At 40.7% G+C, this 25,871-nt stretch overlaps 1 protein-coding gene across 5 annotated transcripts in view; it reads left to right on the forward strand.

The window, feature by feature from the left end:
* Positions 1-25,871, forward strand: part of ntrk3b (neurotrophic tyrosine kinase, receptor, type 3b) — a 227,127-nt gene that overhangs the window by 134,184 nt on the left and 67,072 nt on the right. For 4 of the 5 annotated variants that reach the window (XM_031309581.2, XM_031309589.2, XM_031309586.2 and 1 more), the window contains 2 exons: positions 775-830; positions 4,772-4,874. In XM_031309581.2, coding sequence (XP_031165441.1) covers positions 775-830; positions 4,772-4,874 — 159 coding nt within the window. The remainder of the gene's footprint in view (positions 1-774; positions 831-4,771; positions 4,875-25,871) is intronic. The other variant, XM_031309582.2, reaches the window with a different exon arrangement.

The raw sequence follows: 25,871 nt of genomic DNA on the forward strand, positions 1-25,871 counted from the left end.
TCCCTTTGTGTATGTAAGCACAAACATGCATTTGTTCAAAAATAATCATAAATCAGTCTTTTCTGCTACTTTCATAAACACTGGATAGCAAATTCCAGGCTTTGTTAGGAACCTTGTGACAGGTGTCAGCCTTGTCTGTACTGACTTCTAAATCAAAAGCCTTTTATCAGCCTCGACACATAAAAATGTGTCATTAACATTTTCTCTCAAGCCATTATGTCCCAATACAGTGGCAATGTTCTTCCTGTTTAAGTAGGACAACTTCAATCCATGTGGAGAGATTTAACATTATTCATTACTCAGAAAAATATGAGGGCCAAGCGCTCTTAATTGCAGGAGTTTGTTTTTAAAATGAGAGACACATGAATAAGGAAAGCACAAAATAATATTTTCAACTGGCAATGAGAACTATCACAACATTTCTTAAACCACTTGGCTTTGTGGAGATACTAAAAATATTCTCTGAATGATATACACCAGAGAGCACATCAGGTCGTCTTATTCTAGCCTGTTAGGCTGTGCATTAACCCGTGTTAAGTGTTACTTACACTGCTTTAATGTGATAATAGGTGCATAAACAGATTCAGTGGAATAAACCGAGTCGACTACTTCTAGTGCAGCCACTGTGCATGAGAACACACTGCAATAAGAAATCATACAAGAGTTTATAACTCAGTTTCTATGTATTTACTGGAAATCAGTGTGGGAGTGAAGCACAGATGTTAAAGGTTCATTCTCAGCCACTGATGCTTGTTTTGTGTTTTCGTGTTGCAGTTCCTTCGACGCCGTCAGATGGGGATTCAGGCCGACCAGATGAAGATACATTTGGGGTGAGTTTTCTCCTTAATTCAATTCAATTCAATTTTATTTATAGTATCAAATCATAACAAGAGTTATCTCAAGGCACTTTACAGATAGAGTAGGTCTAGACCACACTATAATTTACAAAGACCTAACAATTCCAGTAATTCCCCCAAGAGCAAGCATTTAGTGCGACAGTGGCGAGGAAAAACTTCCTATTAGGGAGAAACCTGGGACAGACTCAGGCTTTTGGTAGGCAGTGTCTGAAGGTGCCGGTTGGGGGTGTGATGAACAGTGGCAATAACAGTCACAATAAAGATAATGAAACTATGACTAGAAATAGTAGTTGTAGTAGTTCATGGTGTAGCAGGGCACTGCAGGTCGTTACAGGACGTACCAGGGCAGAGCAGGACGTAGCAGGGTGTAACAGGACGTAGCAGGGCATAGCAGGGCGCGGAGCAGGACCACGGCGACAGCTGCAACCATGATTTAGGTGCCACCCTAATCCAAGGAAAACTGCTGGGCGACAAAAAAATAAGGGATCCAGGGAATAAGCTCCCCAGACCTAGGTTAGTAACAAGCATTTCTGGGACATGGATGCACACAGATGGAAAGAGAGAGGAGAGAGAAGCTCAGTGTGTCAAAGGAAAGAAGTCCCCCGGCAGTCTAAAACTATAACAGCATAATTAAGAGCTGGTGCAAGGCAAACCTGAGCCAGCTCTATAAGGGTTGGTAGATGAATCTGACGACTATGAAGAGAAGCAGAGAAGAGAAGGGGTGCCTTGTTTGGAGCTAAACACCCTCCCACGCTGGTCTAGGCAAACGCTGCAAGTCCTCACTCCCTAGCTATAAGCATTATCAAAGAGGAGAGTATTAAGTTTACTCTTAAATGTAGTGACGGTGTCTGCCTCCTGAACCCAGACTGGGAGCTGGTTCCTCAGGAGAGGAGCCTGATAGCTCAAGGCTCTGCCTCCCATTCTACTTTTAGAGACTCTAGGAACCACAAGTAGCTCTGAATTCTTCGAGCGCAGTGCTCTAGTGGGACAATAAGGTACTATGAGTTCTTCAAGATATGATGGTGCTTGACCATTTAGAGCTTTGTAGGTCAGGAGAAGGATTTTAAATTCAATCCTGGATTTTACAGGAAGCCAATGCAGAGAAGCTAATACAGGAGAAATATGATCTCTCAAAAATAACTCCTAGATTTCTGACAGTAGTGCTGGTGGCCAGGGCAATACCATCCAGCTAGCTAGCTATATCTTTAAATAATGAGGTTCGGAGGTGTTTAGGGCCCAGCACAATAACTTTTTGTAACTTCTGTTTTATCTGAGTTTAACATCATAAAATTGTAGGTCATCCATGATTTTATATCTTTAATGCATGCTTGAAGTTTAACTAACTGACTTAATGATGTTGATGAAACAGCAGCTAAAGATGTTGCCCCTGGACCTAACAGAGAGCTGCTGTGTGTTTCAAATCTGCACTGCTTTTTATTAGTCAAAGGACCCTTGTAGGGGTTTGTACTGTGTGTTGACACGCAGCGCTGAGGCACAAAGACTACATTTTTTCAAAGGTGTGTGTTTGGACATTAATGATGTTCATGATGGTAACACTATACTTCTGTGTGTGCTGCTGAAATTGTACGTAATATGGAGGATTCTGTACTCGTGCACCAGTGTTATTCCACTGTAGTTCAGTATATGGAAAGAGATGCTGTCACTACCGTTGTTAATGGGCTTTTTTTAATGGCAGACATTTTGACATGTCATAGCAGGAAAAGCATAGGTGGTATAAATAACATTGAAACAAAACAAACAAACTTTATTCCTAATTGTCACATACACACAGTACAATGTAGTGACATTTTATTTCTGCAATGTAACCCATCCTAAGAATATAAGGAGCAGTAGACATATATATTTCAGCGTCTTGCTCAGGGACACTTTTAAATGTGGCCGGAGGAGCCTGGGATTGAACCGCCAATCTTTTGATTATGGGGCAACTCTACCTCCGATCCACAAGCCACCCCTCATGATGATGGGCAGTTACTACTGTGAGCTAGTTAGCCGGACATGCAAACAATTGCAGTTTACGTTAAAACCGAAAACACTGTAGAGCTGTGCTCAAAAAAACAATCGGGCAATATATCATGACCTACTCCATGCTGATGGGATTTGATGCAGATGCTAGCATATCGACATAGTAGCAAATGCTGCGACGGCAGTTTTGAAAAAGAAATATCATCTATGGTGCAGTGCACAATAAAGCCAATAGGTAGAAGCAACAGCCAATCCACATTACACAAACTGTGCATGTCTTAATTCAAAACTAACTTTTTATAAGAGTGTGCCCCATATACTTACCCCGATTTTCCACTGGGCACCTCTGTGCTGCGTTCCTGTTTTGTTCCGTACTCCGCCCCGCGCCACACCACACCGGGAGCGTCTCAGAAGCAGAGCGTCTTGCTGCCCGACTAAGGCAGATTTTATTGTCTCTACAAGTACTTTACAGAACAATCCTGTGTTTATTAAGCTAGTCTCTACCTTCTACTCCAAACACTCCTGCAATAAAACTCCATGCCTTCTCTTTTCTGGTGTTGTCCTTATAAAAAAAGATTGGTGATGTCTATTATTTTTTTCTACCTCCAAGATGAATCTCTCGTCGTCTGTGGTGTTGTAGAGGAGACATATACGATATTGGGGGGGTTTCTTCTGGTAATTTGACTGGATACTCTCGCTGTTTCACGTATCTTCGTCTTCCCGTATCTTTAGCGGAGCTTCAGGGACCGTGGCGCAGCTGGTGGAATATCAAGCGTTGACTTGAATGGCTGTGATTTCTCGCGGGGGCCGCGGTGCATCCGGAACGCAACACAGACGCTCCCGGTGGAAAATAGGGAAAGGCTCAGTCCTTACTGCAATGGCCCGGGTTCAAGTCCAACCTGTGGCTCTTTTCTGCATCTCATACCCCCTCTCTCTCCCTCTTTCGTGTCTTCAGCTATCCTATCAAATAAAAGCAAAGAAATCCCAAATCAAAAACAAAAAAAAACATTAATTCAAGCATGTGATTTAAAAATGAAAGAATATTTTATTTGCATTCATTAATACTCTGGGATCAGAAACAAAATGTTTTTTACTTTTAAGATCTCTGTGAGCCTGAGTTTTACGTGTTTTAACATGTGCAATCGCTGGTAAACCGAATAATAAAAGGCAGCCGTAGTAGTAAATTCTCTGTGAGACATGGTCATTATTCAAAACGATACGTATCATATCTTGGCCTCTCTATCGCGATACGTATCGTATTGTGACGTTGTAGGCAATACCCAGCCCTAATAAACACATGAACAATGAATTCCTTACACTTTAGCGCTTGTTTTTTTGGTGTTAGAAGGTATTTCTCTCAGTACAGCCCCAGGCCTGCTGGGCCCATAGACCTTTCTCATGGAAGACATTTTGACTTGACTTGACAGGAAAAGCAAGTAAAACAAATTAATTAATTATGGCTCAGTTTAAATCTTAATTTGTTCATATATTTCCTTTTTTTGAGAGAAGAAACAACTTTATTTGTTTTATAAGCTGCATTAAAGATAAGAACATTAAATCCTTGATTATAACAAGCAAACTGTCCTTTGTCAACTGAAAAAAGCAGCTGTCTATATTTTCATTATGTACAGTATTTATTCTGTACTTATCCAAATTAGTCCAGTTTCAGAAAAAAAAAACTGGTTGTTATGATGATGATAAGCCAGGCTTGTGACTTTGAAGTACCTACTGTACTGCATGTTCTTTCTCCGAACTGCAATGGGAGTAAGTCTGGCTGTAGGTAGCTTTTTTTCCAGACTGCTGTAATCTATGAGAAAGCAGTATTCACAATTTAGTGGATTAAACTCTGATTTGCAGTATTTAAGGTGTTCAGAAATGTGGAGAGGATTATGATGTGATCACCGTCTGACACAGCATTTCATTTCTCTCAGGTTTCCATCGCTGTGGGTTTGGCAGGCTTCGCTTGCGTCCTCCTCCTCGTCCTTTTTGTTCTCATCAACAAATACGGCCGGCGCTCCAAATTCGGTATGAAAGGTAAGTCTACGCAAATAGGCAGACAGGCAGATAGGCAGGCCGACAGTTAGCTTTGTTTTCTCTTTTCTGCCGGTTGCATCATCGTGCAGAATCCATTCCCCCAGCTAATATTCTCTTCAAAAGCTTTGTTCATCAGAAAATGTACACATGCAGCTACTGTAGAAGTCCTACTTTTTACTGCATTTTTTAAAGAACCACTACTACACTTTAGTCACATCCCACGAGGACTCATTTGAAAAAAAGAAAAGAAAGGGTTTTCCCATTTGAAGGCACTATTAATGGTCTTGGTGCTTGTTACAGGATACTGGAATATTGCGTTTCATGCTAAAGGCCATACATTTGCAACCACCCATACACATGCACACGTAGAGACTAGCTAGATCAATACTAAAGGGCAGTGTGCATGCAAACGAGGTCTATGCACTGTACATACACCTCACACATTCACCGTGTCTGTTATAGCGATTGTGGAAAGGATCCTGAATTAATTAGTGGACTCGGCGCTGTCGATCATGCTGAGAAATTCAATAGGATTAAACATGGCTTTTGTGCATGCTGAGCTTTCATTTTGTGTCAGCTCCAGGTTTTGCTTGTCTCTGTGGCGTTGGCGTTGTGGAAGAGGCGAAAGCTGTCATAGGGCTGATCTAGGAACAGAGAGCAGAGAGAAGAGAACCGGTAGCGGCTCAGGTCCTGTGATTCAGGTTTCAAGTGTTTGCCCACCCAACTGCAGCTTATCAGTTGGCAAGCTGAGTAGCGGCTTTTGCTCGTGTTTGGTGGACTGTGGGGGGTGAGTTTGTGTATCGCTCACAAAACGCACTCTCCTGCGTCCCTTTGCGACAAGCTCCTGCTCATAACCCATATACATTTCTTCTTCTCAGTGGGTCAGTGGATTCACTCGTCAATTTCTAGCATTTGTCACTTTTTTCTTATGAAAAAATACATCACACTATGTTCTAATAACACGCCACCGTGACCCAACACCTCAAACCATTCATTTTCCTCATTTCATATCGTAAGCATGGTGTAAAGTAGCATTAGCCGCCGCCACCCCTTAATTAGCTACTTTATAGGATTAGTGTTTGTTACTTACCTTGGTAAAAACTCTCCGCTGTAATTATTTAGGGGGTGGCAATTATTGCATTGGCCTAAAGCTGACTCTTATCAAGGATGAGTCTTAAACAGTAGTTAATGAGGCTTTACAGATGTCTTTGTAATGTCATGGCAAGTCATATGAATGTATGCTGTGCTAACAAACTGGTTCGACCCAGAAAACAAAAGTTGTCAAGTCAAAATAAGAAATAAAAGATAATTAATGCAAGATGTTTGTGTGTAAGAGACCACATACAGATTATCATAAACTCCATGACATGTACTGTAGGTAGATTGACCCTTTGTGTTTGTATACAGTCTATGAGATAGAATTTAATTGTTGCCACAGCTGCTTGCTTATGATGCATCTACCGTGAAGTGACTTTCTTATTCCTTTTTATCTAAAGCACGTAGATGACAATGCATTTTACACACAACAGAGTAGTTTTGATATCTGTGTTACAGCTCTGCCTTATTTCTACACTTGCTTTCAAATAAAAGGAGGCACTGCTTGATATTGCTTGCAGTGTTGAGAGCTTAGCATGTTTCAATGCTCAGAGCACCCAGTGTCAAAGCCAGAGTAGTCTTGCATTGCTGTGGAGTTAAATCTGGCTACACCACAGATACATTCTAGGATAGGAGAAAAAAATGCTCTGGGTTGTTTGCATTTCATTTAAACCAATCACAATCGTCTTGAGCGGTGCTAATTTCCTGATGCAGCGACGGTGGTTCTGCTAAATACTCTCAGGAAGGAACTTGTTTTGGTGGAACATTTGCGCCCGCAAAAGAAAACTCCTCATACAATATTAAATGAAGTTAACTGTTGACACAATCCAGTAACGTGAGCTATTTAAATTAGCTGATACATGGTTACACCTCATTGTCTCTTACCAGTGTCTCTCCGTGTGTACTTCGTCCCAGAATGTCCCAGTTAGAGAGGAAATGCCCTAAACATATTTGTAAATCTTTACAATCATTCACCTAAAGAAACAAACAGGCATGCCTTGTTGCACGATCCAAATTTTCTTCAAAACTTGCCATTTTTAGTGTGTAACGGGCGCTTTGTCAGGCTTAGCCTGGCAATGTACTCCTGTCAATCCAGACTTCTGTAGGAGTTATTTCAACTCTTCAAATGCAGTTTCATTACTCGCCAAGCAGTAATCTATCTCATCCAAAGTTCTCTTGGACACTGCGGGGCTTCTTTAAAAAAATTGCATTGCATGGCTATCTCACTGAGTGCCACATGGTTCTCCAGCAAGACTTACTGCTTCCTACAATATGTTAAGGTTGTCCATGTTGCTCAAGGGCACCAAAACATTTTCCGTCAAGAGACTGAAAACCATATTTTCATAAAAAATTTCTCTGCTCACATTTTTCCCAAGAGTCATTTGAGCCATTACCGATAATGGTTTCCAGTTTTTACATTAAGGTCAGTGTTGTATGGAGCAGGTACTGTGTGTTTCAGCCTTGTTCTACCTTATTGTTTCCATAATGTCTTCATGTAATGATTAACAAATAAGAGGCATCTAGGCTTTTCCTTTTCTATCAGGTAGTAGTTTGTATCGCCAGACTGTGGGTGTACATAAGCCACTTCAGTTGAAATAGAGATGCTGCCGCCTCCACTGTCACTGTGACAGATTGAAGGTATAAAAGACTTAAAGAGAGGTGATGTCGGTGTGGACTCTTTCAGGACCTCACGCTGTTTGGTACAATAGCCTGATTTGGTGTGTGTGTGTGTGTGTGTGTGTGTGTGTGTGTGTGTGTGTTTTCCCCTCCCACTCTTGTTCTGGAGAATCAGCTGGAAGGCTTGAAGAAGTCATTACCTGGATGGAGCCATAATGGATTTTCGCTCCACTAAATCACTATGGCTCTTTTGGCTGTTTGAGTTTGATCACCGACCGTTTCTGGGCATCCAATAAAAACTCTGTTTTTCTTTTTGTGTGTGTGTGTGTGTGTGTGTGTGTGTGTGTGTGTGAGCTACATTCAATTGATTTGCTAGCATTTCAAGGCCCACCGCCAGGTCCGTCCACTGGCTGCCCTGCATTTACAGCTCTGACTGATATACTCAGCTCAGTTTATGTGGTTGTAATTGTGGTTTAATGTAAGCTACTGTGCCTGCCTGTGTGTGTGTGTGTTTGTGTGTGTGCACATGTGTACGCTGTACATAACCTGTTGCTCTGATCAATAGGTTGTCAACTTTCCTTCCCAGCTAAAGCATCTTGCTGTCTAAGCAGCAGTCTCATCTTTTACATTGTGATTTACACTAGTGGGTTTGAAGTGTCTTTCACACAGATTTTTGTCAGCAGGGAATCGATAATGCTTCTTAGAAAAAGACACACAGCAACGTTAGTAATAAGTATTATGCTCCCCTGTTGTCTTTTCTTATATTCTGGTAGAAAATTACCCCACCCCTGCTGCTGTAAGTGCAGCCAATAGACAATGAAATGTATATCATTGTGTCATATTCCCTGTCTTCCACATAAAATCTCCTGAAAAGCAGAGATCCAAGCCAGACGTTTCCATATTTTTAGTGTTTAGACCTATTGGGTGCACCTGTTTTTATTATTTGGACTGTAAAAACAGAAAATGTTACAGACTTCACCAGGACTAAAGTGATTTTTGGCTTTGAATTATTTTATTTTTTTTATCTAGGAGTCATGAACTAGATAAAAATAATAGAATAATAATAATAGAATAACATTGCTATTATACAATAGCAAAAAAGAGTGAAAGTGAAACTTGACACGTTCCTGGTGGTATTCTGTCATTCTCTGTCATTATAACAACACAGTAACTTACCATGATCTGAATTTTGAAATATAACCATTTTTAACTAATTCTGAGGGTCCCAATAGGGCTTTGGAATCAATGCTACATTGTGTTGCATTCTGGGTATTTCTGTGGCTCATCCACAATAGTTGTTGGCAGCTGCTGTGTGTTTATATAAGGAGCAGATGATACAGGCGCTATTTTTGGCTCCATGTCACTGCAGAGTTTAGACTGAAAATATACAGTGAACAATCAAAGGCAGAGGTGACATGTCAGGAGGAAGTGACAAATGACGGAGGAAAGGGTAGTGAGTGACGTTCATTTTAGGAAGGCAAGACCATGGTAGTTATTAATCAGTCGTTCAAAGATGGATGTTTTACTGAACCAAGAAACTTGATGTATTTGTGTATCATTCTTATTTTTTGCACATATTGTTTTCTATTTTGTCTTTGATGAATTCAGTACAGTAAACGTTTTTCTTTCTCTAAAACGTTCTTTTAATGTACCGGGGCAAAGCCGTACGGCTCCCTTTTGGAGGCACCAGGAGGAGGAATTTACTGCAACCAGCCAAAAAATAGTCTGGCACATAACCAGCCATAAAATCCAGCTGTAGGAATTGTTGATGTTGGTGGGGTGGATGGCTCAAATAAACAGAGGACGTTTAATCAGGAGACCTGCGTTCCACGCCTACATACATACACATGCAGGTGTACACCCGTAAACATACACACATGTACATTTCCCTTAAAAAAAGAGTCACACTCAGTAACTATTACATTATTAATAACCCACAATCTAAAACCTTTTTGCATAGAACAAACATGTTTTATAGAAAACAATTATAAAACAATAGTAATATATAAATATATTTTTAATAAACACTCTATAAGAATCATACAAGAAGTATTCAATCTGTCATTTGCATGCCAGATAGATGCCTCTGCATATACTTTTTGAAAGATGATTGATATTTAATTAACCGAATATTCAGGGGTAACTTATTCCAGTTTGTTATGGCTCGATACATAATAGTTTTTTTCGATGGCAGAAAATAGCACTCATTTGAAGCCAATCCCTGTTGATTTACTAAACCTAATTATTTTTATTTGCCTAAACTTAACTAGTTCAGTTTCACAGCGTTAACTAAATATTTAAAATGTTAGAGTTAACGTTACGTTAAATAGAACGCTCACATGACTACAGTCACATGATTAAACTGCCAATGTGCATCATAATAAACAATATGTGTCATTTTGAGACTCTTTTGAAATTAACCTATAATGTTGTTTAGGTATGACGATGTGTTGGTAAAATCACAACTTGTCACTTTTACATTAAGGTTTTTTGTACCAATTAAAAAAAAAAATATATATATATACATACAGTGTGTCTGTGTGTATATAACGTGGAGAGAGTTTTAGAGGCAGGCAGGCTTTGTTGCCTTTAGACAGAGCCAGGTTGGCGTTTCCAGTCTTTATGCTAAGCTAACTTGGCTGCTGGCTGTAGATTCATATTTGCCATACAGACATAGACAGTGGTATCAATCTTCTCATCTAACTCTTGGCAGGGAAGCAACAAAGCATATTTCCCAAAAGGACAAACTGCACTTTCAGGCCACTGTGCCTGTTGGATAAATCACACACAAGTCTGTAAGTGCAGAATGCATGTGAAATAAATTTGGCCCTCAGTCTTTAACCCTATTAAATACTATGAGGCTAAAAATGCTGAACGAAGCAAATGACTGACTCATAAATGCTGAGACTCCAAGAAGTCAGGGTCAGATGAAGGCGAGTTAGAGGGGCCAGGCAGGATGTTACCTGTGTCAAGGTGAGCAGACACTGTTCTCATTTAATGACATTTAGCCATCCAGTCAACACTGTTACTTACAGTGCACAGGTGTGGGGCTTTCTGAGTGAGCAGTAGAGCATGTTGTGTAAACTGAAACTGTGACATTTTTAAGACATAGGCCAGTCCGCTCATTAGGGTTTTGATTTAATCAACATAGGCAGTTTTCAGGTTTTTGGACATGCAGATAGACATGTAGGTAAATCAAAGAGATGACCAGAGCGCACACACACCCACACGCACACGCACGCACACAGCACACATACAGCACACATACAGCACACATACAGCACACACACAGACACACACATAAACTGTACCCCACTGCGGCTTGCTAGTCTCTGTGATCCAGGCGTGTGTGTCAGGGCAGCTTACCCTCCTCTCCGCTACATTACCTGAACCAGGCCTGGGGATGATCAGCCCACACACACACTGCAGTATTTACCGCATCACTGCCTGGCTTGGCCTCCAGTGGCCAGAGTGAGCTCTGCCCCCGCGCAGTGAGACACGTCCGTCTACAGACAGACGGACAGGCAGACACTCCTGCTATGTGTCTGTACAAATGTCAAGCACATTTCCAGCCAACAATCTTTTAATTAAATGTGATTTGCATAGCCCGTTCAGCATAAGTCATACATGAAACAGTCATTGTATTATAATTACAGTTACTCAAGTACAGTACAATTTTGAGGTACTAAGTAATTCCATTTCATACCACTTCTATCCATTACATTTCAGGCAAACATTTAACTTTTAACTCCACTACATTTATAGTATCTGACACCAAAGTTACTTTACAGATCAGCACTTTACACAGCAAACCTATAGTGGTGGATGAGATGGTAAAGAAATATGGTCCTGCCTGTTTTTTTTTGTTTTTTTTTTAATTTGATTGTTTTTTTTAATCATTTTTAACTGCTCTTTAAAGTGCCCATATTATGAAAAAATCACTTTTTCTGGGATTTGGGGTGTTCTTTTGTGTCTCTGGTGCTTCCACACATATACAAACTTTGAAAAAAATCCACCCATGGTGTTTAGAGTGAGATACGGTTTCTGAATGTGTCCTGCCTTCAGTCTCTGGGTGAGCTGTTCAAAATCGGCACGGCTTGTGACGTCACAAGCCGAAACGAGCAGGCTAACCGCAACCATTAGCTCGTAGCGTTTGCATGCTAACGCTAATGCTAACGCTAATGCTAACGCTAATGCTAACGCTAATGCTAACGCTAGCATGCTACCTCGTTCTCAATAGCAAAGCACTGCTACAACACACACAAGTTCACCATAATCTACAAAAGAACTACTTCCATGTGCGCCCTCATTTAGAAGTCTCCCAGCTAATCCTGCCTTGTAACTGACCGAAGTTGTAGAAACAGCCTTTCTTTTACTGTCTATGGAGCTAGCTAGCTGACATGATCTACATCTGAGCTACTGGGCATGTGCAAGTGCAATCAAAGATAGTACAGAAGAAGAAGAAGAAAAGAGGTCTCACTCTGTAGCTAAAACAGAGACCAGCTGAAAAGAGGATCTGCAGCAGTGAGAGAGAGCGGTGCAGTACAACAAAAATATGGTGTTTTTTGAAAATTAAACCATGTAAACCTATTCTGGTACAACCTTAAAATACAATTATGAACCTGAAAATGAGCATAATATGGCTGCTTTAATGTTTTATGTAAAGCACTTTAAATTGCCCTGTTGCTGAAATGTGCTATACAAATAAAGCTGTCTTGCCTTCCCTTGCCTATAGTGACTTAGAACTAGAGAGATGCACCGATTACAACTTTCTAGGCCGATTCTGATTTCTGATTTTCTTTGAGTTAGGCCAGCCGATACCGATTTTAGCCGATTCCGATTTCATTTTTTCTAACCACTTTACAGCACACACAAATATTTATTTTCTATCTTTTCTTTAATAGAAAATGTTACATTTTGCATAGAACATAGAACATTTTTTAAATAGATAATCGATCGCTATAAAATACAACTATATAAATGACTCCTGGTGTGGGAAATTCACATACATCTAAAGTGCAATGTTACGGAAGAACCATTTCCTTCTTTTCACATCCAATATCCAACTAAAAAAATGTGATAAATTTAGCAAACTAAACTTCTGTATGTATGCAAACAGGGAAAACAGGTAATGGCAATAAAATAATATATATATATAACTAATACAAATAAAATAAATATAGCCTTAATGCAGTATAAAGATATTTCTCAAAACACACACACAGGCCTGTTTGAATGTCAACAGTAACGTTACCTGAAAACAGCGTGTAGTTCCTTTTTTAGCAAGTTTGCTTTATGTGTCATTGTGCATAAATATGAACAATGTCATTGCTGTCAACGGGCTTATCTGCTAACGTTAGCTACCAGTGGTTACCTCAGAACAATCCAGCAAATAGACGGTACCCTAGAGTGCCGTTACCTGAAACAGATGATTTAACATCACTGCTCATTTTACATACATATTTAACAACAAAACTAAACTCTTGAAATATTACTACATTTTTAATGTTGGTTTTGAGTGGTATGCACCCCCACTAACCTGGAAAGCGTAAACAGTAACGTTAATACAGCGTGTCAGAGGACTACAGCGTCTCTTTTGTTTTGTTTTTTGTTTTTGTTTACAGCGTCTCAGGTCAGTGTGCCCAACACTATTTTCCGATAAACTGTAGTTGTCATATTTCACGGGACCCGCGTGAGTGCGATTTTAATGTTCCAGTTTTTCAGCCTCAGAGGGGAGAGAGAGAGCGGCTGACTGTTCGAGACGTGTATAATTACAACTGTATGACATTTCATAAACAGCTGATGGAGCGGCAGTGCGCCGCTGCTACATGCATACAGCGGAAATCCTGCATGTGCACGTGTGGTGTTGCTGTTGCGCGATGTAAATCATGCGGTGCCCGAGTGCATTTAACCGGCATAAAATCGGCATATGTCAGACTGACTGGCAGGTCACCGGTCATGGCCGATGACGTGAAAATCGGCCAATTCCGGTCACCGGCCGGTCAATCAGTGCATCTCTACTTAGAATATAAACTAATACATTGTTAAGGGTTCAACCGCCGGATATTAACTTATAGAAAGTACTGTAGTTAATATTAGTTCCACCATCAGTGCAGGCATACTAATACACAGCAACTAGTGGCGTCTTTAGTGTGATGAGGTCGATCCAGCCTTGCAAAGTGAAGTGATGTGGTTCCTTGAAAAAACAAAAGCACAATTTCTCTGAGTTTTTTCACGCAAATGTATGACTCAGAGAATATCAGTTTTTTTCCTTAAATGTGTACGCTCTCATAAATGTGCCACTTTATTCCAGAAAAAATCCGGGTTTTTTCTCGTAAATCTACATATTTTGTCTCTGAATATTACCCCACTCCCCCAGCTATGCATTTTTTTTTAACTACAATGTCCCTAATATGCTGTCATGTGTAAATATGTCATAGTGATTCTGTGAGCAAAGTCTTAAAAACAGGTAAAAAAAAAAGTTAATTAAAAGTGTAAATCACACTAAGTCACAGAGGGCAGACACATTAACTCTGTGCAGATGGTGATTTTTAAATGGAAGCAACTAATAGTTTGACTTCCCTCATTCTAGACAGGTGTTTAAGGGACATTTCAGGCCCCCTTTTGAAACCACGGTGTTGGAGACTCATTCACTATTCATGTTGCTACATAATTAATGACAATGAATTTAAAAAAAAGATTTTTCTTTGATGTTTAAAAACCTTACATTTAAACATATTCTGCGTTGTTAACAGATACACAGATCGTAAAGCTCTTGTCTTTCCTGCACAAATGGTGTTTACCCTTTGCTCAGTTGCTACAGCACCAGCCATCTTAATTGACTGTAATTCATTCTTGTGAACGCATGCGACAGATGGGGCCTGCCAAGAAAACAGCAACAGGCACATCGGGGAAGTGTTTCTTGTTATATCTCTTCCCAGAAAAGAAGGCTGTTATCAGGAGGTAAAGTCCATCTTCCATCATGTCTGTCGTCATATTGTGTTGTTTTTTAGACTATCTCTGCCGCTGATGCCACAGATCACCGGCATTTTAAGTGAACCCTAAAAGGATTTTAGGACTCTCTCAGCCGCAGCATTGTCTCACTGTCGTTCCCTAGCTCTTTTTGCACCGTGTATGGAAAATGAAAATACAAAAAAAAAAGACTGTTTATTTATTTATCTCACTAACAAGTTGCATGAGAGCCTTCCCTGGGAGTTTGACTGTGGTGCTTGTCTGTCCCTGGATGGATATAGAGTGCAGGGTGGCCTAGGGTTGTTGCTGTGGACATGGTGTTCCTGGTACAAATAGGATTGCTATTTTTTTGTTTTATTTTATATTGGACTCCAGACGGTGAGCATAAGACTGCCAACAGCTAAGTGCCCTCTGTCCTCTTGGTATCTTTCTGCAGCGCTGTGCACTGCGCTGATGTGCCACGCACTGTAAAGTAACTCACAGTAAAAGGCCAGGCTTTGCAGAGTGGTCTTGCTGAATGCACTTTGACTGGGTGTTTGGAAGCGTCTTTCCTTTTAAGTCTTTGCTATCAATAGTTCAGAAGGTTTAACAATAGCTTAATATAACATCTTTAAAGTTTCAGTGTATGGCAGAATACAGATGAAGGAGTAGAGGAAGAAGCCACACTCTTCTACCGCAGGCTTTCTGAACTGCTGCAGCAATTTGACTCTGTCCCCCAGGGGGACTCATTTCGAAAATATCATGTTTGTTCCTTTTTTCAGCCATGGAAAGCTACAAGAGCCCGCTGTGTTTGAGTCATAAGCTTTTTGTCTTATAATGAATACAAATGTAGTTACACTGTAAGACCCTTGATTCTCGTTTTCCATGCAATCAATCACCTCGTATTCTAATGGCCTGAGAGCCAGAACATATGGAATGGTCTTTTACACAGGCCTTGGATGAATAAAGGCCTTGGATGAAACATGTGAACATCAAGGATGACTACAACAGGCTTTTCAGTACATACTGCATAGGTTATGTGAAATCCAACACTTTAAAAAGAGTCATACAGTGACGTAATACTTCATTAAATAATAAAAGAGATTTAACCTTTTGTACACTTTAAGAGTATATTATTCTAAAGCAATTGGTTACATATTCAAGGCAAAGCAATTGCTAAACAAGCTCACTTTAATACACCCTTTAAGAGTGTGTATTTTGAGAGGAGTATATGTAATTATATAGCTCAATAATAATAATAATTGAAGCAAAATGTTGTAAGATAATATGAAGGAAGGGGTGATTACTTAAGGTTTCAGACAATGTCATGTGTGTAATATGACTGTGTATGCTATTCGCTCGCTTATGTTTTCATTTTATTTTATTTTTTAATTTTGTTTTCAGTAAGCTCTATTTTTCAATAGGCTTGGTTAGGGACATTGTCTCTAGAGCTTCTTTCTTGTGAAGGTTCATTGCCACTGTTTATTACAACTCGCCTTCAACACACTGTAAACCATTTGGGAGACGGACACTGTCTTCAGTGCAGCTGAACAACAGGTCCATGAAAATGCATCAGGGACAACTTCTACATCTCCATGTTTCAATTAGTATTGATCTGAAAAACTCCTCAACTGCTGCTGCCTACTGGGGTTTTTTCATTGTGTGCTTTATCTGAAATAGAGGAAAATGTTCTGTGTATCTAACCATTACATCGATGCTTTTGTTCCGATGCCAGTCCTATCAAGTATATTAGTATTTTTAAAGTGAGCACAATGCTTAATCGTTTTTACATTTTCACACTAATAAAACCTTGTATTTAGCTCATTGTAGCAGCACATTTCTTAATATTGATCCTACACTGCACTCCCACAGTCTTTTGTCAGCCATTTACTGCTGCCCATATTTCTTTTGAGGACCTTGGTTTTGCTTGAATTCACATTGACAGCTGGCTAACAGGGGGACATTTGTATAATTAACTTCCTGCCTACACCTCTCTCTGTGACTGGAATTGAAACACATGTGTAACCATTGAGATGCTGCTTCACCATGTTAACCACATGGTTGGCACATTCTGGATAGAGATGCATTCATGCAGTATTACCTTCTTTTTGTCGTCTTTTTTTTTTTTTTGCAAGAGGCGAGATAATCTCTATTAGCTCCGTAAGTAATCATAAAAACATTTATTTCTGCCTTGAACTTTCATTCAACCTCCCAACCATACAGTATTTTCCCTATCCTGGAGGACTTTGCTAATGGTTATTGCACTCATATTTTCTGCAATTTACATGAGGCCTTGGAATAGACTTATGCGGTATAGTGCTGATGAGTTTCTTCCAGGTTAATGAACATTAAGGGACTCAGTCTCACCAGACTTGGAGTACAGCAAACTCCGCTTGGACAGCACTCCTCAAATCTTGCAATACAGCACTGACGGTTCCCTGTTGGCTGCACATGGTGTCAGCGGGAGGGTCAATGCGTCGACTCGACTCACTTTTCAATTCAATTCAATTTTATTTATAGTATCAAATCATAACAAGAGTTATCTCGAGACACTTTACAGATAGAGTAGGTCTAGACCACACTCTATAATTTACAAAGCCCCAACAATTCCAATAGTTCCCCCAAGAGCAAGCATTAGCAGTGGCTATTGCGACAGTGGTGAGGAAAAACTCCCTTTTAGGAAGAAACCTCGGCAGACCCAGACTCTTGTTGGGCGGTGTCTGACGGTTGGGGTTATGACGGTACAGGATGTAGCGTGGCACAGCAGAGCATGGGTGGACGCGGTGGATGCAGCAGGACGTAGCCGGACATTGCAGGGAATCGCAGAGCGTAGCAGGGTGTAGCAGGTCCATAGCCACAGCTGCACCCAAGACCCAGATCTTGGTGTCACCCTAATCCGAGGCGATGTTCTGGGCGAAGAAGAAACATAAGGACTCCGGGGAGTAAACTCCCCAGAGCTAGGTTAGTAACAAGCACTTCTGAGACAGGATGTGCATAAAAGGAAACAAAAGAAAAGAGCGTGTCATAAGAAGGAAGGAACTTCCTCGGCAGTCTGGAATTATAATAGCATAACTAGGAGAGGCACTATATTATTGATTATACGATAGGTAAATCTGATGACTGTAAAGAGAAGCAGAGAAAAGCAGGGGTGCTGTGTCTGCAGCTATACACCCTGCCCCGCCGGTCTAGGCGTTCACTGCAACTCCTCACTCCCTAACTATAAGCTTTATCAAAGAGGAGAGTTTTCAGTTTACTCTTAAATGTAGCGACGGTGTCTGCCCCCCGAACCCAGACTGGGAGCTGGTTCCTCAGGAGAGGAGCCTGATAGCTGAAGGCTCTGCCTCCCATTCTACTTTTAGAGACTCTAGGAACCACAAGTAACTCTGCATTCTGGGAGCATAGTGCTCTAGTGGGACAATAAGGTACTAAGAGTTCTTCAAGATATGAAGGAGCTTGACTATTTAGAGCTTTATAGGTCAGAAGAAGGATTTTAAATTCAATCCTGGATTTTACAGGAAGCCAATGCAGAGAAGCTAATACAGGAGAAATATGATCTCTTCTCTTAGTTCTTGTCAGAACACGTGCTGCAGCATTCTGGATCAGCTGGAGAGTCCTAAGGGTTTTATTTGAGCGTCCTGATAATAAGGAATTACAGTAGTCCAGCCTGGAAGTAACGAATGCATGGACTAGTTTTTCAGCATCGTTTTGAGACAGGATGTTCCTAATTTTAGCAATGTTACGAAGGTGAAAAAAGGCTGTTCTAGAGGTTTGTTTTAGATGGGCGTTAAAGGATAGATCCTGATCAAAAATAACTCCTAGATTTCTGACAGTAGTGCTGGATGCCAGGGCAATGCTATCCAGAGTAATTATATCTTCGACTAATGAGGTTTGTAGGTGTTTCGGGCCCAGCACAATAACTTCAGTTTAACATCAGGAAATTGTAGGCCATCCATGATTTTATATCTTTAATGCATGCTTGAAGTTTAGCTAACTGGCTGGTTTCGTCTGGCTTGATTGACAGATATAATTGGGTGTCATCCGCATAACAGTGAAAGTTAATTGAGTTTCCTAATAATATTGCCTAGAGGAAGCATATATAAGGAGAATAGAATTGGTCCAAGCACTAAGTCTTGAGGAACGCCATGGTTAATTGGAGTAATTGGAGGGTTTATTGTTAACATTAACAAATTGCGATCGATCAGAGAAGTAGAACTTAAACCAGCTTAGTGCGATTCCTTTAATGCCAACTAAATGTTCCAGTCTCTGTAAGAGGATGGTATGGTCAATACTTTCGAATGCAGCACTAAGATCTAATAAGACAAGTACGGAGACAAGTCCTTTGTCTGAAGCAGTTAGAAGATCGTTAGTGATTTTCACCAGTGCCGTCTCTGTGCTATGATGCTTTCTAAATCCTGACTGAAAGTCCTCAAATAAGCTATTGCTATGTAGAAAATCACATAACTGATTAGCGACTACTTTCTCAAGGATCTTGGAGAGAAAGGGGAGGTTAGATATAGGTCTATAGTTGGCTAAGACCTCAGGATCGAGGGTGGGTTTTTTCAGTAGAGGTTTTATCACAGCTACTTTAAATGACTGCGGTACATAACCTGTCAATAAAGACATATTTATCATATCTAGCAATGAAGTGTTAACCATGGGTAACGCTTCTTTAAGTAGCCTCGTTGGGATGGGGTCTAATGTTTTGATACCAGTACTTTTCTCTTTTTGTTTTCCACTGTGGATATTACCCCCTCAGTGTGGGCGGGATTCTCAGCTGATTGCCATAGCGACACTGCGTGAATCTGTCAGGGCATCATCTTCAACGCGACACTCACTGAATCCTGTCATCGGAAAGGAACGTCTGCACTTCGTCAATTGTATGCCATAGTTTAGTTTACGCAGTGGTGGAATGTAACTCCAGTACTATACTTCAGTCCAAATGTTGAGGTACTTGTACTTTACTTGAGTCTTTTCTTTTCATGCCACTTTCTACTTCTACTCCGCTACATTTCAGAGAGAAATATTGGACTTTTTACTCCACTACATTCATCTGTTACAGCTTTAGTTACTAGTTACTTTACACATTAAGATTTTTGCACACAAAACACATGTAGTTTATAAAATATGATATTTTATTATAAATTAAACTATACCCAACAATATACAGGCCTACAAGTCCAGCTGAAATGATTAGACCATTCAACACTTAGTTGATTGACAGAACTGTTTTGATTGTTTCCAGTTTTGAGTACTTTTACTTTTAATACTTAAAGTGCATTTTAAGCTTTTCAATGCAGGACTTTTACTTGTAACAGAGTATTTGTAAAGTGAAGTATTAGTACTTTTACTTAAGTACAGGATCTAAATATTTTAAATTTTAAAAATCTGGGTCAAGTGAATAAAAATGTTGCGGTTGCTATTGACGGTAGCTTGGCTATTTTAAAATCGCTGTTGGTGCATGATCTTGTGTCGTGCTAGTGACAATTCTCCAATCAGTGGTCTGCAGTGTTAACTCCACCTTTTAGTATCAGCTCAGCTCGCTTGGTACCTCTGCTGAGGTGGTACCAAGAATGGAGTGGTTCTATTTGTACCATACACACACGTTTGCTAATTGTAATGTAAAAATAACTGTTCTAATGTGTAACGACTTGAACTAAACTGATCTTGGCTGCTTTGTGGAATGCGACTTAAGTGCTGCTCTTGTTGTTATCATTAAAAAAAAGCCATGTTCAAGCCCTGTTTTGACTAAAAAAAGGATATAGGTCCGGCCCAAATTGGAGATCTAGAGAAACTTTGCTTTCTTAACTGCTGCGGGCTATTAACAACACCTCATGTACCAGCTAACTGAATGGAGAGACCGTAACCTGCACTGTAAAACTAGCCCCAAAAACCAACAAATGAAGAGGTGTAGCTCAATCATAAACCTTCAGTGTGTGCAGCTCAACATTTTTGCCCCATGTTCCCGTGCAGAAACCATTGGCATGAATCCAGTTTGGATTTTCAACTTGCGGAGGGTGATGCTTTGCTTATTATACCACACGGGAGAGCATCCACTCAGAGGTGGGAAGGTCATTTTCAGGGTCTGAGATGAGATTGCTGCCACCACTGTAACCACTAGTTAAGTTAGTGTGAATTTTAGCCACCGGCCTGGCAAACAGCTCATTTTATGTAACTGCCAAATTAGGGTGCCGCATGCTCACTCCTACGCTGGATAGGATTGTGAATCTTTTATACTGACATTGAAATTAATTTCTTTGCTGAATCAAATATGATGTGAGAGTATGTTTACTAATGACATCATTCCATATACTGTATATGAGTGTTTTTATTACAATATATATCCAACATAATACAATAATCATGGCAATATTGCAAACATGCATCATAGGTTTAGTAGTGAACAGTCCCAGCACTATACTTGATAGCAGCATACTCTACTGTGGTTCATGTTGACATATTCTACTTTGTATTGTATAACAGTAAAAGTATTCCAGTATAGAGTAGCTACAAAGATGATACTATCAATTCAGTACCGTAACTGTAATAATGACAGTATTGTACTACAATATGTGTTTAACAGTAACAGCATTGAACTGTGGGTGTTATTGTGACAATAATCTGTTATAAATTAAACCGTAACATAATTCTATTACACGTGTTATTATATATCATCGCTTCTCCATATTTCGTCATTACATTTTTTTTCATAAATCAATGCTATTGGTCCCCTTTTGCGTCTGTCTGTGGGTTTTACAAATATTTAAACAGTGACGAAGCGATTTTGTCTGAGAGGAATAGTTCAATAAAATAGTTTCAAATGAGCCTTTTCTCATTTCCTGAAAAACAGCGGTTTTGGACATACAAGGTTTTTACCCGACAGCGACAATATATATGGGCTGCAAGGCCAAAAGGCTAGAAAAATATTTTTTTAATGCCAAAAATAACACCAAATATTCATTGTTTCCCCTATATTCATTCAGCGGCGCACTGCTGTTCTGCAGCGACGCACTGCCATGAGTCCATGAGCAAGGCAACTGTCTGTGGTTAGCTCACGTCTGTAACAGCAGCACAAAGCTGCTGAAGTCAGTTGAAGCGGTTAAGCGAAGATAACGTTGTCTGTAACGATTACAAACAGGCTTGGTAATGAACGACACGCTAACGTGCTGGCGGATTCTGTGTTGTGTTTTTAGCTGAGCTGCACCAGAGAATATTCGGTTAAAACAGTTGGATGATGCTGTTTTGCCCTCATTGTTCTCTGTTAAGTTTGCTGGAAGTGATGTAATGTAGCGTTTTATGTGGAGTGAGTGTTGGAGTCCGTAAAAATAGCCTTTTAAATGCTATATTGCTTGTGAGGAAATAATGGGAACCAGCTTCATCCGACCAAAGTTATAAATATTACTGTATCATGTATATGTTTAATGTAATAACTGTAAAATCATACTTTCACCTATTTAGACATCCAAAGAGACTTCAAATGAACCAATCTGAGAACAAAAATCACTGTTATTCTCAAATATTCTTGGGCATAAACCGCAGTAATAGATGAACCGCATACAGCCGACTAGCAGTCCAGTGCAACCAAATTCACCGTGATCAGGCCGCCTTGCTTCTGTTAAATATGGAGCTGTCCTTTCATCAGCCGGACTTTCCCTCTCCACGTATTCCCATCGGCTCATGTTCCCATCAGCCTCTCCCCTGTTTGCATTAACACTCCTCTGGGACCGGCAGACCGCAGCCTCCAACGTGTTATAGATAGAGAACAAGCCTCCATCTTTCATAAGGATGGTTCAAGTTTTAGCTCTGGAAAGTAATTGTGTGATCACAACTGGGGGATTAATTATTCATACACATATAGACACACACACCCACACACACACACACACACACACACACAGGCACACAGACACACACAGGCACACACACACACACACACACACACACACACACACATCTACACAGAGCACATACACACAAAGTGAATCTCCTCGACTCTCTTTCTGCATCTCTGCTCTCTTCCTCTAATTGTCTCACTCTCTCTCTACCTTTCTTTCTGTATGTCTCTCTATCATCTGATCTCCTCTCACTTTCTCCATCTCTCATACCACACTAATGGAGTTAGTGAGCACCAAGGATAAAACAATTAAAACAAAATTCATTTGAATGAATTAAGGAGCAGGGAGCTGCAGTAGCTGACACTTGTGAGGCAAGACGAATTATCCTGCATGGCTGCTTTAGTAGCATTTTACAGTGGCTTTGTCCCACCTCATTAACCTGTGTATTAACCCGTAGAGAAGCGTTGTTAGTACACAGTAATGCAAAATAGATGGGGAGTGAATATGTGAGGAAGGAAATGGTTACGGCTCTGTGTTAACGTTGCTCTGGGCCCTTCTGATGGACTCAGGCTTACCCGAGCCTTCGAAGACTGTGTGGTGAATAACAAGTCATATCCATGCATTTTCCAATATTTTCCAGTGAGCAGCAACAAGAGATGCATAAGATCTGCAGCCCGGAAGACTTCAGAGGCTGTTAAGGAAATGCCAAGGCCATCTGTGCTGCTCTAAGAGGGTGTGAAATGAAGATGGAGAGTGTGTCACACTGTGATGAGAGGTCATTACTGGCTCCTCAAATGCAGCAGATTATGTCAATTTTACAGGTCACAGTCTTGTGGGTCACCACATTTTGTATCATCTTCGTCACTGCGACACCTTAACACTTGATAATGAGTCCAGAAGTGTCTGGAGTTCAAATGTGCATTTAGAGCTGTGGTGCTCAGGAACGGCAGCTAAACGGGTGTCGCTGGCGATGATGAGATGCAGCCAGATGGCATCAGGATGTTGCTCCTTGTGCTCGGAGTCGCTGCAACAATCGCTCTGTCTCTCCTGGCAGATTGTCACTTTATGTGTCTATATGTGTCATAATGACTGACTACACTCAGCAGGTTGTGCATCTTGCTAGCTCAATAGCACCGTCAGCGGATGCTCTGTTCTGTAGCTGACCCTGACCTACAACCTCATAATTAGAATCAGAAAGCCTTTATTGTACTTGCATAGGAATGCAACGGAATTAATTGTGGCACTCAGAAAACAGGTTTTCCCTGCAAGGGAGCCATATATAGTTTCAGGGATGTAGAGAGGGATTCATAGTGAAAACTGCCCTGCGTAGAAATAGTGCAGGGGGCGGGTGGCATGATGTTTAAGGTACCGGTGAGAAAATGAAACATGACTAGTTTGAGTAACATTAATGCATTTAAAGGCTAATCAGCCAAGACACTGTACTCGTTAAAATTACTAGGATGGATTAGTGTTTTGTCATGCAGGGCTACTGACGGTCTGAAAACAGCTTTAACAAGCAAGCACTTGGGTCCTTGACTGGACTTTTAAGTTGCTTTCAGCAGTTTGGTCTGTTTTAACTAAACCCTGGAGCGTTTCGTCGAATAGTCCGGTTCATTTGGGGTGGTGTGAAAGCTCATTTGAACTCTGGTGTGGACCAAACAACTGAACTCCGGTCCCCTTGAAAACGGGGGTCTCGGTTCCCTTCCAAGTGCGCTAGAGTTTGGTTCACTTTAGGTGAGAAGGTGAGATTGCAATTTGACCCAAATATAGGAATTGAACAAAAAAAAAACAGTGTATTAACTAGCATATTATTTCAACCTTGCACACAATTTACAGATTTATATATGTTTTTATGTACGATTACTTTCAAATCCATAAACTATTATGGCCATACATCGCTCGTCGTCTGTGTGACAACATATCATCATCTCTCTTGCATCATGCCCGCCCTCCCCTTCACTCGCTGTCTGTCAGCTGCTCACATTGTTAGCTTTCTTCTAAAATATTAGAAACACTAAAGAAGAACTAGAAAACCCAAGACGTTATACATTTGGTGTTGCTCCATTATTTCTGAGACCAGAGTCAGCGAGTTTCACTTAGATATTCTGTCCAATAGACCAGTCAACGTTTCGACCACGTGATATTTGTGCGTGTAGTGTGAATCATCTGGACTATAGACGGCATCTCCTGATCTCTTTCCATCTTGGCGTATTCCCAGTTGTCCCATTCATCAAGTGTGTCCGGATCTCCACCTGATGTCACCGCATTCCTGTTGCTAACACTGTATTCATGGTTTGTCAGTGCTGCACCAAGATTTTGCTTTTACTTCTGGTCACCAAAATCTGACAAAAGAAAACCAACATGTGCTTGTGCCACAAGAATGCACTTGATTGTCCTTGTGTCCATTTTCCTGAAAATGGTGCCCACTGTGTTTTGTAGAACTGAAACCTGGACCTCTCTGTCGGAGGGAGTTTTTTTTTCCAAACATTCCCGTAGGAGTTTCTTTCTTTTTATAACCCTTTTACTGTGCTTTTGAGAACCTTATTGAAATCGAATAGGTGCTGTTATATTGCATTGTAGCTGTAATATTGTGTTTCAGCTGCCTGGCAAAGTGGCTTCATTTCTGTGTTTGGGCTTCATGGCAGCTAACTGGCAGGGAGATAAACTCCATGTGGCCCATGGGAGCGTGGTGATGATGAGCTCAACAAACAGGCTAACAGAGCTAACAGCGCTACAGCACAACAAAGTCTGCTGAACACAGCATGTTCTGTATGTATGGGGAGCAAAGAGAGAGGAGGAGGAGGTGTAAGGTAGGAAAGGAGAGGAGGAACAAGGAGGGAATAGAGGAGGGGGGGGGGTGAAAGAAGAGAGCAGCAGGCAGTGTTAAGGGAACTCTAACAGGCTGGCTCAGCTGTGTTTTAGCTAATGGGTTAACTGGCTACTCTGCTGACTCTCCTCTGTGACTGTTGGGATGAACATTTCACTATACTAGGTTCAATTCCTTTTTCCACAGAGGCAGCTGAGGTCCTCTAAAACAAATCTCTCCAGTCCTGAGAGGTGGAAGGTTGGACATAGCATAAGAACCTTGTTATTATTACTACAGCTTAGAAATATAGCATACACAAGTGAGTAAAACGGACGTCTAAATAAACACACAGCGTTGACAATTTTATTAGACACCACAATGTGGATTGCACACGAGAGAATACACTGTGAAAATGACTGCCCTTTTATTCACATCACATCTACAGATTTTTACATATGTATGGGTCTAGAGAGGCATTGTGTGTGTGTGTGTGTGTGTGTGTGTGTGTGTGTGTGTGTGTGGGCACACTTGATTTAACACCACCTCAAGGGACTGAGCTTTGATTTAAGAGCATCTTCATGGCAACCACAGCAATAGGCACTTTCTGGGTCATGTGATAGCTGGCATCAGTTAGATTTATATATCAACCCCACACACACACACACACACACACACACACACACACACATGCGCGCA

Source organism: Sander lucioperca, chromosome 3, assembly GCF_008315115.2.
Source record: "Sander lucioperca isolate FBNREF2018 chromosome 3, SLUC_FBN_1.2, whole genome shotgun sequence".
NCBI classification, from domain to species: domain Eukaryota; kingdom Metazoa; phylum Chordata; class Actinopteri; order Perciformes; family Percidae; genus Sander; species Sander lucioperca.